The 18278-nt window shown below is 36.4% G+C and overlaps 1 protein-coding gene across 2 annotated transcripts; it reads left to right on the top strand.

Moving 5' to 3' along the window:
- The first annotated feature begins 439 nt into the window (after positions 1–439).
- Positions 440–6045, top strand: LOC110889154 (cytosolic Fe-S cluster assembly factor NBP35). 2 transcript variants are annotated; one of them, XR_004871888.1, is made up of 4 exons: positions 440–601; positions 704–805; positions 4804–5825; positions 5998–6045. XR_004871888.1 is itself a non-coding variant. In XM_022136667.2 (3 exons), exons 1-3 carry the CDS (start codon positions 556–558, stop codon positions 5712–5714), a joined length of 1059 nt encoding a protein of 352 aa, XP_021992359.1. In that variant the 5' UTR covers positions 440–555; the 3' UTR covers positions 5715–5830. The 2 variants fall into 2 exon arrangements, 1 of the variants encoding a protein (XP_021992359.1); XM_022136667.2 differs by lacking the exon at positions 5998–6045 and having other exon boundaries at positions 4804–5830.
- Positions 6046–18278: the final 12233 nt, after the last annotated feature.

Here is an 18278-nt window from a genome sequence, read left to right on the forward strand (position 1 = left end):
ACCCAAGTAATCTCTCTAACAACTTGAAATGTGTTTAGAAAATTCCAAAACTAACACACATTTTTAATCTGCATAGAAACAACATAACTAAACATAAAATCTTGTGTTTGTATATTAAAGTCTTGAAGACAAACAACAAAGCAAAATAATATGAATAAGTGTATGTACAAAAGTTTATATAAATGGAAAATTAAATTTAAAATAATATGCTTTTCGGGTATTATTCGGGTAAACGGGCCGGGTATCGGGCGGGTATCGCTGAATCCCATACCCGTACCCGAATATTTTTATATTTTTAAGCCCATACCCGACCCATACCCTTCGGGTTTCGGGTATACCCGGCCCGTATGTTTCGGGTTTCAGGTATACCCGTCGTGCTTGGGCTTTTTTTCCATCCCTACCTATGTGGTAGAAGACTAAAAATGCAAGAAAAAAAAACTATTGGACTAAAGATGTTATATTTAACTCACGGCAGCCGTTTATGGTTAATCAAACACCTTTTTGTTTGTGGACTTTCATCTCCTGCTAAACAGAAACCCTAACGGAAGTGCAAAAATGGAAAACGGCAACCACAAAGAAGTCCCAGAAGACGCCAACGAACGTATGATCAACACCTTCTTATTATTGTTCAATCACTTTTACTTTCTCTGTTAATTTTGCCGTATTTAATAATATAATCTCTGCTTGTTCCGGTTTGTTTCAGATTGTCCGGGAACTCAATCAGAAGATGCCGGAAAATCTGATGCGTGTGCCGGTTGCCCTAATCAAGAAGCCTGTGCTTCTGCTCCTAAAGGCCCCGATCCAGGTTCTCTCTTAGTTAATTGCATAATAATTACTCGATTCTTTTGTTTTATTATTATTATTATTATTATTATTATTATTATTATTATTATTATATTATGTTAATTAGGTTCATTTAGGCATGGAAGTTTAACTTTAGAGTAAACTTCCGTTTTGCTCCCTCTGGTTTGGTCACTTTAACGGTTTTGCCCCAAACCTTTAAAAATAGCCATTTTACTCCCTGATGTTTTGGTTTTGTTGCCAGTTTGCTCCCCTTTAACGGTTTTGCCCCAAACCTTTAAAAATAGCCATTTTACTCCCTAATGTTTCGGTTTTGTTGCTAGTTTGCTCGGGAGCAAACTGGCAACAAAACCAAAACATCAGGGAGCAAAATGGCTATTTTTAAAGTTTTGGAGCAAAACCGTTAAAGTGATCAAACCACAGGGAGCAAAACGGAAGTTTACTCTTAACTTTAAGTTGACAAACGGACCAGCATGAACACTTAAACCGGATTTTCTTGTTCTTATTCGTTTGTTAAGTAGATGAACGTGTCGGTTTTAAACGAATAGTTTACAAACACGAACGAAAACGAACACCAAACAAAATCAAATTAAAAGAATTAGTTTGAAAGAATGTTTTAACGAATTTTAAACGAACATAAATGAAGTTATGAATGTGTATACACGAACGTAAATGAACAAATGGAGTTGGACTAAACAACCTGACGTGTGTTCATCATAGTTATTAAAGGCGCTAAGCACACTCAAGGCGCATAGGCCTCGCCTGGGGCCTAGGCGCAAGGCGCAAATAAAGCAAGGGCCTGAGAAAAGAAAAGCGCACAATGAAAAATATATCATGTATTAGAAAAATAATAAGATATTATGTATTATATAACATTTAATATCATATATTTAGTACCAGAAGTTCTAGGGGTGAGCAAGTTTAGGTCCGGACCGAAAATAACCGAGAACCGAACCGAAACTATACCCAACCCGACCCGAACTCAAGTACCTAGGTATTTAGATCGGTTTCAATTTTTCATATAAAATAGGGTCGGATCGGGTCGGTTCTCGGTTCTTTTCATGGTGAAACCCGACTTGGACCTATGGACTGGAACCGACCCTATATTTAGGGTAGTGAATCGGTTCTGTATTTTATGCTTGATCGGTTCTCGGGTCGGGTCGGGTAATGGTCGGGTCGGGTCGGGTCGGGTCGGGTCGGGTTTTTCCTTTTGCTCACCCCTAAGAAGTTCTAAAATATTTAGTGTACTGGTGTAGAAAAGTAGTCTGCCTGATAAAAGTAGAAACCTAGCTACAATTTTGTCGGAATTTAGAGAATTTGGCCAGAAAAGAAAATATCGGAAATCTAGGAATCTCATCGAAATCTGCGCCTGAACCATCACTTGGAGAATCAAAGCGCAATTGCCTCGACTTAAAGCGCAATTGCCTCGCTTGGAAAATGGGCGTAGGCGCAAGAGGCGATGGCTTTTAACAACTATGGTGTTCATTAAACTCATGTTTATTTAATGAACAAACACAAACAAATTCAGCTTCCAAACAGTTATGATCTGTTTACATGTTTAATCTTCGTCGTTTTGTATTAGAAAAAAACTTTGAGAATTTGATACTTTGCTGTGGAACTAGCTCAAATTAGTTGACAGATAATAGATGAGTGTATACAATTTGAAGTCGAGAATAGTTCATGAATTCAACAAAAACCAAGCAAGTTTCATAAATTTGAAGATTTTTTTTAGGAAAAATTACAAGTTTTGTCCTTTATCTTTATACCACTTTTCAGGCGGTGTCCTTTTTAACGAATGTTGACAGGCGGGGTCCTTTACTAGGTATTTTGTTGCAAGTTTAGTCATTTACACCCAACCCAGTTAAAAAACCCTGTTAATTGTTGGGTGTAAAGGACTAAACTTGCAACAAAATACCTAGATAAAGGACTAAACTTGCAACAAAGTACCTAGTAAAGGACACCGCCTGTCAACAATTAACAGGGTTTTTTTAACTGGGTTGGTGTAAAGGACTAAACTTGCAACAAAATACCTGGTAAAGGACACCGCCTGTCAACATTCGTTAAAAAGGACACCGCCTGAAAAGTGGTTTAAAGATAAAGGACAAAACTTGTAATTTTTCCTTTTTTTTTTATTTGGATGGCATTGGAAATTCAGAACTTTTGGTTTTATGGGACATATTATACACTTATACTTACTTATTTGCCTGTGTAATCAATCAATCATGAGTTGATAGCATTGATATAGGTTGAGTAGGGATGTTCATGGACTGGTTCCGCCGGTTTTGGACGGAAAGTTATAGGGTGAGCCGCTAACTACGGTTTTGGAAAAAGACTAACCGAGAATCGGTCAGATAGGTTGGGTTGGCGGACCGGTTAGTTTTTATAGTTTTACGGTTCGCTAAACCCGTTTGTTGGTTTAGCGGTTTTAGACCAATTTTTTTTTACTAAAGCCCATTTTTGTATTAATTTTAAAAAATGAAAAGCATTGTTGATGAATATAATACACACACACACACATAACATAACTTTATATTCCTTAAATGAAAAAAATTAATGATAAATGTTAAACAAAAGGTTTTTTAATTTTCATGGCCGGTTCCTAACCATAAACCGTCAAAGTGTCAAACCATTAAAACCGAACTGTTAACCGACCGTGTATATCTCAAACCGGTTGACTTTCTTCGGTTTTGACGTTTCGGATGTTCATAAGCACCCTAATGGAAGATTCACCTGCTTTTTATGCCTTTTCCTGTTGAATGTGATGTGTTTTGCATATATGATAATACTCAGATCATCTTTTACTCTAAGCAGTTAATGCAGTAAAATATCGGATATCGGTCAAGGACCGATATTTGAGATATAGGTTATCACGGCGGGATATCGGTACTTTTAATATCATGCAGAATATATGTATATAGCAATTTAAGACTTAAAACACCAACATTTAACACTAACAATTAAGACTTAAACCAACAATAGCAGCAATAAGAAGAAAGACGGTAGAACTAAGAAGAAAGGTATTGATATCGGGAATATCGAAAATATATTCTGATCGATATTTGACACCGATATTTACATGGGGACCGATCAATGTTGTAGAAGGCGCTAGGCCCTAGGGATTAATCGGGATTAATCGGATTGGACTTTTTAAGTATAATTTTACAAATTTTTATATATATATAGATAACTTTATACTTTTTATTAATAAATTTACAAGTTTAGGAGATAACTTTATACTTTTTGTTAAGAGTAAATTACGTTTTTAGCCCCTGTGATTATATCACTTTTATTGTATTAGCCCAAAATAAGAATTTTTAACATATCTGCCCCCATGATCTCTATAACTAACCATTTTGGCCCCTAAGTCTAACCATTTTAGTCCCCATGGTCTCTATAACTAACCATTTTGGCCCCCATGATCTCTAGACTTAGGGGCCAAAATGGTTAGTTATAGAAACCATGGGGGCAGATATGTTAAAAATTCTTATTTTGGGCTAATATAGTAAAAGTGATATAACCACAGGGGCCAAAAACGTAATTTACTCTTTTATTAATATATTTAAAGTTTAGGAACCATATGTAAACTAGTGAAAGATAGAGGGGGTTAAATGTTAAAATACCTAAACTTAAATGTTAAAATAGGTTTATAACTAAATTTGGGCTTTAAACCATGGGCCAGGTTTCAAAAATTGGGTTTTTTGGGTCAAAAATCATGGGCCCGATTAGTCCGATTTTGACCGATTTTTACCTATTTTGTCCGACTTTTACTGACTTTGACCGATTTTGACCATAATCGATTTTTTTGACCGACTAGCTTAAATTTAGGCAGTAACCCACCGACTAGCGCCTAGGCGCCGATTAATCGTCCGCCTAGGCCGATTTCCGCAACATTGGGAGCGATAACCAATATATCACGGATATATCAACGGTATTAACTGCATAGCGTTTACTAATATTCAACTTTTTGATTTTTGATTAAATTCGTTTGTTTTTTGGGAACAGATTTGGTTGCAATTGCCGAAAGAATGGCTGCAGTGAAGCACAAGATACTAATTTTATCCGGTAAAGGCGGAGTTGGAAAAAGCACATTCTCGGCTCAGCTCTCATTTGCCCTTGCTGACATGGACTTTCAAGTAGGACTACTCGACATCGACATTTGCGGGCCCAGTATCCCCAAAATGCTCGGATTAGAAGGCCAAGAGATTCACCAAAGCAACCTAGGATGGTCCCCTGTTTACGTCGACTCCATAGGCGTAATGTCGATCGGGTTCATGCTTCCCGACCCGGACGACGCGGTCATCTGGCGTGGCCCGCGTAAAAACGGGATCATTAAACAGTTTCTCAAAGACGTTTATTGGGGTGAGCTCGATTTTCTAGTGGTTGACGCCCCGCCCGGGACGTCAGACGAACACATCTCGATTGTCCAGTTTTTAAAAGAAACGGGAATCGACGGTGCGATTATCGTCACCACCCCGCAACAAGTTTCGCTAATTGACGTGAGGAAAGAAGTCAGCTTTTGTAAAAAAGTCGGGATTCGCGTTCTCGGCGTTGTTGAGAACATGAGCGGGTTACGTCAATCGCTTTCGGATTTCAAGTATGTGAAACCGTTAAAGAACGGGGGAGAAGAAGAAGAGGATGTTACGGAGCGGGTGATGGCGGTTTTGAGAGAAAAAGCACCCGAATTGTTGGATGTTGTAGCGTGTAGTGAGGTGTTCGATAGCAGCCGTGGCGGGGCGGCGAGAATGTGTGTCGAGATGGGGGTCCCGTTTCTCGGGAAAGTGCCGTTGGATCCGAAGTTATGTAAAGCGGCTGAAGAAGGTAGATCTTGCTTTGCGGGTGATGAGTGTCGGGTGAGTGCTTCCGCGCTTTCTGCGATAATTGCTAAGTTGTTGAAGAACGATACGATCGCGTGAGTGTGAAATGATGTGAGTTTATATTCTGATTTTGTGAATCTTGTTATGTGATTTTCGGTTTAGGGTTTAAGGTTTATTGTGAATTTTGATACCAAATAAAGAAACTTTAATGTTTATATCAATGTTTTAAAAACCGGTTCAAACCGGCCAGTTGTACCGGTTGAACCATCCGGTAAAACCGATTGAACTGCCCGGTACACCCGGTTGAACCGCCCGATACACCTGGTTAAACCGTTTTTGAGTCAAATCCGATACGGTGTAAAAACCGGATTTTAAAACATTGGTTTATATTCTAGAGTTTATGCAGGAAATGAATAACTCACAGGAAACATGAAGTTTTCTAGATGAACTTAACAAACACGAATTCGTGTTTGTGTTCGTTCGTTTAAGTTTAGTCGAACGAATGAACGGAAAATACACTTGAACAAAGAAATTCTCTTGTATTGTATTATGAAATTTTTAGAAAGGTAATCTACCATACCATTAAAAGTATTCAATTTATGCACAATATTCTTTTGTTTATACATAAACGAACACAAATGAATGAATAATTTACTGAATGGTTTGTGAAAGTAAACGTACAAAACGAGAAGCTTGTTTGTGTTGATTCAGTTAACAACTAAACGAACATAAAATTTTGTCAATAACTAAATGACAAGTACCAATTTCTAGTCAAACCGTTGACCAACGGCTTGTTTAACGGTCGGTTCATTTACAATCTTAAATGATCCGGTTAGAAATTGTCGTCTCCAACGACACTTCTTGTAAGTTGTAAGTGATCCAATTATAAATTGATTTCTACATGTAAAAAGTTCATTTTCTTGATGATTTTTTTAATGATGTTCAACTTGATGACTCACATTATTACTAGTAATTCTTTTAATTTATACATAGATCTTTATATTCATTTATTTAATAAAAAGGATGTGGAGAGTAACAAGAAAAATGAACAAATCGGTTTGAAGGGGCTGTGCCAATTGAAAAACAAAACAAAATTGCATAAAACAACCTTTATGTACTTCTAAAATTGCACACTATGCCTTTCGGTTTAAAAATGGTTCAGATCAATATATAACGTGATATTTTATTATGGGGATAACCTTTTACAACTTGATGAAAACATTTACTCACATTATTATTAGTTCTTTTAGTTAAATGCAAAGCATATTAGGGTTTTTTTTTTTTTTTTTTTTTTTTTTTTGTCAATTTAATGCTTATTTATTTTTTAATTTTTGTTTTATCCTACAGATTTTGTTAGATTTTGTTTTTCTTTTTCTTTATTTCTCTTATTTCTTAACTTAAATTTGATTATAGTGATCTCGCTCTTCCATCTTGAAGACGCCCCACCCCGTTCACCCTTATAACTTTGTTTTTTCTGCCCTTTACCAACAGCAAACACCGCCACCCAACCACCGAGATTAACTTCTAGAACATCATTCACGAACATGAGTCGTTGCTCCAATCACCGATTATATTTGGGTGAATAGGAGGATCTGGTTTAGAGAGAAATAAAGGTATAATTATGATAAAATAGATAAAACTTTATTAAAAGTAGGCCTGAGATAACATGTCGGACACAACACGATAAGACACGATGACCAGAGATGCTAGACATGAACATGACACGATAGCTTATCATGTCATTTTTCCAAACATGAACACGACCTGTTTAGAAATAGGTGAACATGAAACGACCTATTAAGAAACATGTTTAGAGACACCATAAATATTACATATTTAGGAACCTGTTTAGTGAAACAAAAATTGCTAAAAGCTCAAAAAAGTATTAACTAGTACATAATCATTAAATATATTTATATTAATCCTTAGGCTATGTGGTGTGGTTATGACCTGACCTAAATGACCACCGCCATCTTCCGCGTCAGCGTCATGTCACCCTACCCTCATTCACCAACCTAATCCACAATCCTATATGGGGTGGATCATGACCCTACTATCATCCCCAACTAATCAAAATCCCAAATTAATTGAAAGAGAGTCATGGTTGCCATGAATTAAACCATACGAACCACCATGATTTGGAAATGGGGACGTGTACCACGAGAACCATGTCTCACGTGGCAATCCATGATCCAATCCGCTATCTCCATACCCCGTAGTCTTAGCAAATTTAAAACAGAATTCCAACAAAGTCAAATCATAAACATCCATTACAAATTTAAACAAACCACCAACAGGTTGATGTGTCGACCTGTTAAGCCCAAAACGAAACCTGTTAAGCCTAAACACAAAACCTGTCAAGAATGTGATGGTTCGTGTCATGTTAACATGTCACTGTCTGAAATTGCCAGGTCACTAACATGTTAATGTGTTTACCTATTTAAGACACGATACATGTTAAGTCCAAACATAAAATCTGTTAAAAACATGTTGGTTGGTGTGGGGTTAACATGTACATATGTGGTATTACCATCCCTAGTTAAAAGTGAGTGTACATCTATATCTATGTATTAATTCATAATATTGGAAGGAATAATGATTTTTTTTTTTTGTCTTTATGGGGTTTTGGTTTTTTTCTTCCTCTTTTTTACTTTTGCATAGTCATCTTTTAAGGGTTTTTTTTTTCTTCAATAAAACTTTGGTTGTTTATTATCGTGCTACAAAAGTTAAATGATTTAGTTTTTTAATCAGTTTTGTTATACGTTTTTTTTTTTTTTTCAGATTTTGGGGTGTTTGTAACTTTTAATAAGTCAAAAGTTAGAAATTTGAAATTCTAACTTTTCATTTTCTCCTTTTTCAAGCCATAAAAGTTATTCACACTCTCTATCCAAACACTATAAAAGAACTTATTAACTTTTTATAAGTCAATAAATACTTCTCACCCTCTATCCAATCACCCACTTGATTGTGGTTCAGTTTCCACTTAGACCATGGGGTATGGGGGTCGTCCCCTCCCCGTCTCGGATAGTCCCTCACATCGCTCACCGCCCCTCATGGGGTCGTTGCATCGCTCACGTTCGCAGGAAGACAGAAGAGACGATGCAGGGGGATTAGCTGATGGCTGATAACCGGATAATCCGAATTTTCGGATTCGGATATGAATTTAAAAAATTTGGGATAATCCGATTATCCGAAAACTAATTATTTTTTTTATAAGTATATATAGTATATGAGCATTATATTTAGTTTAAAGTATTGTAAATATTAGTAAAAAACTAGTAAATAATTGTATTCATGTGAATTTATAATTGTTTTTAGTTTTAAATGTTGGAAATTTAGGAAATCGAATATAACTTTAGTTTTAATCTATACACGAAACGGATTTTTTGATTTTTTTTATAACTTCGGATACGGATTTGGATATCAATATTCACTATCCGAAATTTTCGGATATACGGTTTTCGGATATCCGAAAACCGGATAATCCGATCTTTGAGTTACCGTTGCTTGCGAATAACGCAAGACCTGGTTTCATTTAAAGTCTTTTGTCGAGTCCTTGTGGAACTCTAAAACATTTGTATGGTTTGTATTTGGATTTGAAGTCTGCGCTTGGTTTTAAAATAATGTTATTGTAATGTTTTTAAACTTATTAAATGGACGAACATCTTCAGTGTTATCATATAGTTGTTGTTATGATTGAATGCAATGATATTAAGCAAGTCACACATAATCACGCTTCCGCAAAACTCAGGGTGTGACATAGTTGTTATTAACATCAATATCCTAAGAATATTCACAGCAAAGCTCAACCTAGAAGACCTTTTTGCTTGTCATTGAATGAAAGTGGATGTGTTGGTTCAGGACCAACTCCCAAGTCACACGATAAGATGGAATTCACATGAACTGTGCCCACCATATCCTTATTTTTTAACGCCCTAACACGCTTTTACTAAAAAGACGCAGCGGAATTTCGTACCATAAAATTTCTTTCATTATAAACCTTATGTCTTACTTGAAAGTTCGCTTTCAAAATAACTCCTCTATATTGAATACATCAAACTAACTCAATTATAGAATAAAACATAACTTATATATAACAAATTACATTCTTATACACCCCGTACAATCCTTCATGTGACTCGGTCCTTGTTCTCTATCCCTTGATGATCCTCGTGTTTCGTACTACCTGCGCTCACCATATAAAGTCATAACATTAGCACACATCATAACACACAAGTTTTATTCACGTTTACTCTTCGTTCCATTAACTCTTTACGTTCCAGCTTTCCATTTGATCATATGATCCACGGTGAGACTTCCTTGCTATTCCTGCGTTCCACTTCATTCACCAGACATACTATTAATATCGTTAGCACTAATTTCATTGGATACATGCGTAACTATTTTCTTACATACTTGTACATAATTATATAATCACACTTAACCAATTACATACATACGTTCGTACCCTTATATAACGCATCTACGTCACTTCATGCGTATCAACATACACCCATCCCCACATCATTGCGTACACTTCCGACATTATACATATATATATACGAATATACATTCCTACTAGTAATATATCTAACTCATACATGCCTTATCACATACGTACCTCCATAAACTTACATATGCCTCTTATACTTATCTTGCTCCATTTTATGCTTGCGCACACGCTCATTGCAGCTCATGAACATTTTACAATGAGTTAGATTACATTTTGGGACACCCTATGGGCTACGGGACTGATTTGGACGAATTCTGCACATTTTAATGAACCTGCAGCTGACGCATGGCCGTGCGACCAACCACACGACCGTGCGGTACCTACAACGTCGGGGGCACTGGTAGTGCACAAGCCCGTGCATCGATTTACTCGGATATGCACGACCGTGCGGCCAAGCGCACGACCATGCGCCACCAATTCCTTACGGTGACAACCTACTGCCTTACGGCAGAATTAAATGCCCAGCACCCACCGTAGCTTACGGTGGGCACCGTAAGCTACGGTGATGCCCAGTTCAGCCTTCGTTTTTAATACTAAATCTCGCATAACTTACTCATTTTTGACCCGTTTTACCCGATTCTTTTTCCTACGTGACCGTAATTTAATTCTCCATCACATGGAGCGAAAATCCAATATTTGGACTACCTAATTTTATGACTCTTATGCCTTCGGCTTATTTCCCTTTTACCGAATTTTGACCCGTTCATGCATATCTCAACATAACTTGTTTCTAATTGTCCGTAAAACCCTTCCCTGCATTTTAGACTAAGAATCCTTGCCCCGGGTCCGTAATCTTTACGAATTCCATTACCGCTACCTTACTTATACATAATTATTCGACCCGTTTAAACCCATCCAATTACCTTAATGCTTTCATCATTACATAACCTTACATAATTTCCCCACAATCATGAACATGAAAATTCTATATGCATACTAAGTAGTGAGTCGGAAGTCACTTACCTTGTGCATCCGTGTTCGTAACCGCTTCCTTGCCTCATCTTGACCCATTAGCCTTCCATGCTTGGTCCGTGCTTGTGTGGTTCCTATTCTTTCATGTCGTCATGTCATAATTATGTTAGTATTCATGCTCATTCATATTAACACACATTTTCCAACTTTTATCTATATTGACTTTCACTAACACGCATACGACATAATTTGTCAACCACATAGTTCAATATCTTCGAAATCCAAATTCGTTATCACACATAACACGTAATCATACACGCATACATATTTACTCACACATACATTCGTTTCATTACACACCCGTTCTTGTTAGCATATGAAATTATACAAGAGAACAACCATATTAATTCACAATTCACATTCGACTTCCATTAATCATATCAATAACATGTGGTACACTCATGGTGAGACACTCATTTAATCGCATGATCACTTGTTTACATGTACGCACCATACTTGAAACCTCATTAATTCTACAATTGCACCATAATTCATACTTAGCAATGAACTATATCTAAACTCAATTCTCATGTTAATTTACTATCAAACACCCCTTTATCACATTCCATAACTAATTACCACTTTCTTGCATACTATTTCACCTTCTAAACTCACCTAGTCATTTCATCGAACACTTGGCATGCGTACAAGTTTCTAAACATGATGCACAAGTAACCTTCATTCTTTTCTTCCTAGTTCTTGTTTTCAATCATCCAAACTACCAATAACAATTCAATTTCATACCATGTTCAATATAACTAACAATTTGGTCACATGCAACATATCATATCAAGAATCAAACAAAGGTTGGACATGGGTGACATACCCATGTCGCCATTTCTACTAGCCCAAGTGGGTTTCACCTCCAAATCTCAATTAACATCAAATCTTGTATAATTCACATTCCAAATGATAATTCTAACATAAGTTCATGCTTAATTTCATCCCAATTCATGGATTAAGACATAACCCATTTCATACAAGATCACCAATCTTAGTTTTGAGACATACCTTTTGATCCTCTTGTGATGGTGAGCATTAATCCGTGTTTATTCATGATTTTGAGCTTCGATTCAGCCTTCAATTTGGAACTTCTTTAAGAACTAGGGTTTGCACCCCTTTGTTCTTCTCCAGAGCATTCCACGCACACACACACGATGTATGTGTGTTGTGTGTTATGATTTTGTTTAATAAAACATAACTTTCCCCCTTGTTCATATATGGCCCCTCAAGTTTGTTCCCTTGTTTGCTTTGCTAAACTTTTGACTAGGTATAATAACCTAATTACTACATTCTATTTTATTAAACATGGGGTCTCATTAGCAAATTTAGTAATTCGAGTTTTTGGGGCGTCACTTAACTAGGTTAAATAACCTAGTCATTTATTTCATGCTAAGTCATATAAGAACACATAGCAATCATAAACATTCGGGTTTTTGGGGTGTTACATATTTCTAAAATAGTATTATTAGTAGTATGAAGGGTTTGGTAAAAAGTAGTTGAATTTTTGGCCCATTTTAATTTTTTAATAAAACTTTCATAATTTTTAGTAATTTAAACGAAATGATTTAGGAGGTTTTATTAATTTATTTATTAAAAATAGGGTAAATCACATTTTTTTAACTTTTTTCGCATTTTTTTAACCTTTCTACAATTTTTAAAAAAGAAATCGCATTTTGTTAACTTTTCCACAATTTTTAAAATTTTTTTAAACCTTTTTCTCTTTTTTTTTTCTAATCCATTTGGCATTTATGTGCCATGTCAACAAATTAAAAAAAAAACTAATTAAATGCCATGTAGGATGGATGACCTTCTATTTAGGTAAAATATATAGGATTGAAACATCAAATGAAACTTGAATGACCTATTTGGAACAAAAAGAATTATGAGTGACCTAATTAGAATACTCTTGAAACTTGGTTACTATTGTACAAAGTTAACCTTTTTTTTTGAAGTATCGATTCACTAAACAATCAAGAATTGATAAAAAAACAAACAAGGAATGAACAAAAAAAAAAAACCGTAAACAGTTGAACAAAATAATTTTATATAAAAGGTAAAAGGTGGAATTTAAAAATTATAACAAAACAATGAAATATAAAAGGTAAAGGGTGGAATTTAAAAATCATAAAAATGATATTTTTGGAAATGGAGGTATAAACAGTAAAAATGGAGGTGCATTTAGCCACACCCTTTTGTTAAGACTAAACCATATTTATTTTGAGTTGACAAAAAAAAAGGTAGTTCAAACAAATTCTACAGCTAAGATGTGTTCATGTTCTTGAATAATTTTGTAATGTTGATTGAAAAACAAATGTCATTATAGGCTAAATCATAACCGGGTATTTTCGATTATGTTTCCTTTGATGGCTGAATCACAATCCAACCATCAAAACCCATGTTCCTTTTCATGTGTTTAAAAAAAAAAACTAAATATGGACCCATGTTAATATCATTTAAGGTCCATGTATACGTACGTATATATGGTTGGCTAGAATTAAAGCTAATAATCATAGCATCCTTAATATCATAATTTATATCATTATTATATATATATGAACCTGTTATCATGTAGAATGTAATTTAGAATAAATACATCTATCTAAAACAACACTTTCAATAATCAACTATATCAAAACTTTTATATATATGATTTGATATTGTATTAAGGGCCTAATTATTAAATAGCAATCTGAAACGTCTTCGTCGCCGGAAATCAATACGCCAACGAATCTGTTAACCAACTTAGTGTTTTGTAAATTTAAATCAACGAGAATTAAAATGTAGGCTCATGTGCATTTGGGAACGACTTGTTTTGTTTTGGTTTCGCTTTGCTAAACCCAAGGTACAGATTCTGTTTCTTTCACATCATAGTATAATTTTATTTTTGTTACTCGTTGGTACGGATTCTGTTTTCTTTTCATTATAGTATACTATTATTTTCGTCAATTGTTGGTACGGATTCTGTTTTCTTTTCCTCATAGTATTTTTATTCAAATCCGTTACTTTGTAGTACGGATGTTTTCGTCGGTAGTTTCTGTTTCGTATTGTTATGTGACTAGTATATATTGTAGCATGCAACAGACCTTATACCTTGTGCTATTATTGCATGTTCCCTTTAGACTAATGTCAAGATACATTTATTTTTATACGGCTTGTACTCTGTCACCCGAGCAATTATAAGTTACCTGTCGTTGGGGCGTCAACGACATGGCACTCATCGTGACGGTGCATAACTAAAGTTCACGGCGTTTCTAGTTTGTGCTTGTGTAGCACATGGCCCCTAGAGGCGAATAGATCGATCTTAGCTCTGACTCCTGACTCCTGTTGAGATGGAATAATGTGTGTACCCCTACACGCACCGTCTCAGTGCATGGACTAGCTAGCTATGTACCCCCTGTTTAGGCTCGTGGGTGCTTCTATATTACGTGACTTGTTTTACTGTTATATGTTGTCACGAATGTCTTGTCTCTGTTATGATATGTTTGATATGTTTATATGCATCAGATTATGTTCAGTATCTGTCATATGTTCAGTATAAGGTTTGGGATTCAAGTTATAAAAGTATCTGTTTCAGTGCCAGAATTTAGATTTGTTTAGTGTTAGTACCATTTGATGTTTCTTTCTCTATGCATGTCGTTATGTTCAGTATTTAGTTCTGTTTTGTTTTAGTTATAGTTCTTTCGACTCAGTCTCTATATCGGTTTTGTCTCAGTATCTCGCCAGTATATGTTTCAGCATTTGTTCCGGTGTCCGCCTCAGTTTATTGTCTTTAAAACTGATTTGTTTCCGGTATTGGTTTACAAAATTTTATAAGTACTAAATGACTCTGTTTTCAAAACTTGGGTTATCTAATTTTTTTTAACTCTTTTTTTTATTTATTAAATATATATAAGTTTCAAGTGCGGTTTCAATGTTAGTCTCAGTTCAGTTTCTGTATGCGGTGTTTTGTTCTCATTTACTCGTCTTTATATGTACTATTGATTTCTCCGTTACTAAGCAACTTTTTGGCTCAGCCGTAGTTTCTTTCTTGTGTTTGTCTTATTTGTTTGACAGGTAATTTGGGAAACGTGGGAAATAAGTGAAGAGTGTATTGAAGATAAAGATTTTTTTTTTATTTCAGTAATGTAATGAAAATGTAATTAGGATCTTTTGTTTTCAACGTTACGGATTGGTTTAGTTTTGATATCTGTATGAGTGTCACGTCAGCCTGTTCAGGTTGGGAACTTACAGTCTTGGCATTATTTTACTGTCTATATAAAATAAAAGATTTCACCATTCATATCTCCACGGTCTATATGGAGGTATGTTGGCTACCTGGTCGGGGGTTAAGGGAACGGTTTGGTAAGAGTCTTGCCATTGTTCAGTGTATAGATCCTGCAAAGGACCTGGGTCAAATTTAGTAGAACCTCCTTCAATACCCACCGGTATTGGATGGCGGGGGTCCAAACTCTTTGATCCCCTCATAAGTTAAACTACTATTAAAAATTTAACCCGGCTACTTAGGACTGTATCCCTGCTGACTCAGACTACTTAGCCGAGGGTAACGTCGCCTTCAAAAGAGGGGCCTACCATGTTATGCATTAATAACTTAATTAATTATCTTTCAATAATCCGACCCTTTAGGAATGTATCCTTGCTGACTCAAACTACTGGGTTGAGGGTAACGTCGCCTTCAAAAGAGGGGCCTACTACAAGAACTAAGTGATGTGTGTAAAATACAACATATAAATTACATCAAATGAGGCATAAAACTAACCCTTTTTAAGTACTAATGTTGGAAAAATAGTGTTTTTGTCTTCCTTTTGTATTTTCAGGATTAAATGAGCTCAAATTCACAAAAGAAGCAAAAAGACAGCTAAATCTAACATAAATACAAGAAAAGGAACAAAAGTGGATTGACCGACCCCTTGACAGCATCCTCCCAAGCAAAATAGAGAAGGCATAAGACTGAACACGCCCCGTGCTCAGCCAGCACGGGGTCGTGCCCAAGAAGCAGCAGAAAAGACAAACCTATAGAAGCTTCTATTGCCTACCACGGGGCCGTGTCCAGTGAACACGGGAGCGTGGCGAAAGTACAGCAGGGGCATTAATTGTAATTGCGAATTACAATTAATGAAGAGAGAGAGTGTCAGACAGGCACGGGGGCGTGTCCAGCGGACACGGGGCCGTGCCCAGCCTTCTGTTCAGCCTATAAATAGGAGTGCTTGGTTTCGTTGCAACTCATCCCTTGGCACACCACCTCTCTCACACTTCATCCACCACCCACCACCACCATAACACCATCATCCACCACCATCATCCATTATCCATCGTAGAGTGTGTGAGTCGTCTCGGGATCCAAGATTGATAGTAAGAGTTCTTGACAATCAAGGCCATGTTTGCCTAAGTCTCTTACATCACTTGGTGAAGACAAGTGTTTAGTATAATACTTTTTATTTTTAATCTTTTGCACTTTTATTTAGTTTTGTATAATGACTTTAATAACTAGTTGCTTATGTTGAAGGTGATCTTTCCTTATCGTTTGTCCGTGGTGTCTTGGCATTATTTTACTGTCTATATAAAATAAAAGATTTTCACCATTCATATCTCCACGGTCTATATGGAGGTATGTTGGCTACCTGGTCGGGGGTTAAGGGAACGGTTTGGTAAGGGTCTTGCCCTTGTTCAGCGTTTAGAGGTCCTGCAAGGGACCTGGGTCAAATTTAGTAGGATCTTCTTCAATGCCCATAGGTATTGGATGGCGGGGATCCAAACTCTTTGACCCCTCATAAGTTAACTACTATTAATACTATCACCCTACTATTTAGGACTGTATCCCTGCTGACTCAGACTACTTAGCCGAGGGTAACGTCACCGCCAAAAGCGGGGCCTACCACAATTTGCATTAATAACTTAATTCATTATCTTCCAATAATCCAACCCTTTAGGATTGTATCCTTGCTGACTCAAACTACTGGGTTGAGGGTAACGTCGCCTTCAAAAGAGGGGCCTACTACAATAACTAAGATAATCTCTTAAACAAGTGCAAAAGTGCGAAAATAATCAAAGGTTATACTAATACACGAGTCAGATCCAAGTGATTCATCTTGTCTATCTGTTTTTATTTTATTTTTATTTTTTCAGCATTTAGTTAGTTTTTATTTTCTTAGTTTAAAAAAATCTTTTCTAACATTTTGATTTGATTAGACGTTGATGATAAACCGGTACTAAAAGCTCTTGTGTCCTTGGACGACCTCGGTATCTTACCAACACTATACTACGTCCATGATGGTGCACTTACCCATATGTGTGTTTAGTGTTAGTAAATATCGTGTTTTATAAATTTAAAACTTGGCTAAAAGCGTAAAAAGGGTTTAAAATATACATCTAAAATATATACACGCTAACACGCATCAAGTTTTTGGCGCCATTGCCGGGGACACAAGGATTTTAAGAAAGTTAGGAATCAACGGCCTAATCATATTTTTATCTTTTTAATTTTTTTTAGGATTTTCTTAGTTTTTCAGCTTCTGCAGAGCTCAGCACGGGCCGTGCCCGCTGAACACGCCCCCGTGCTCAATCATTGGAACTGGCAATCCTGTTTTAAGTCAGACAGTAAGCTGAACACGGGGCCGTGCTCACTCAACACGCCCCCGTGCCCAAGATTCACTTACTGAAAACAGAACCGTTAGATCCCGGCGGTTGGTAATTTCTGACATAAACATGAGTGATAGTAATTGTTTTTACTTTCGGCACTCTTATGGTACGTGGTGTCAATTATGTGGAGGCGAACATAAAGAGTTAGAATGTTACTTTCTAAATTATAGGCCCCACTACATAGACCCACCGATTCCTTATAACCTTAAGAGGGGCGAAAGTAAAAATAAGCACTATCTCTCCCTCGAATGCGCCCAACCAGATATTCTAGGGGAAATGCTCCTTGACGAGTTATTTCAACTAGAAGAGCTAATTCTAAATTGGTCGAAAGAGCTTAGGAAGGATTTTATTGATCCACCCCAAGACGATGACCATGAAGAAATGTTGGGATCGCATTCCGACAACCTCATTGCTCCCAAAAATACCTGCATACCTAGCGAAGACTTGGACGATAGTCGTCCCTGTGCCGATTGTGCCGTGAAGGACTCTCCATCGACTTCGTTTGATGCATACATAGACCTGAGCGATTCGGCACACAC

The sequence above is a fragment of the Helianthus annuus genome, chromosome 11 (assembly GCF_002127325.2).
Source record: "Helianthus annuus cultivar XRQ/B chromosome 11, HanXRQr2.0-SUNRISE, whole genome shotgun sequence".
Classification (NCBI taxonomy): domain Eukaryota; kingdom Viridiplantae; phylum Streptophyta; class Magnoliopsida; order Asterales; family Asteraceae; genus Helianthus; species Helianthus annuus.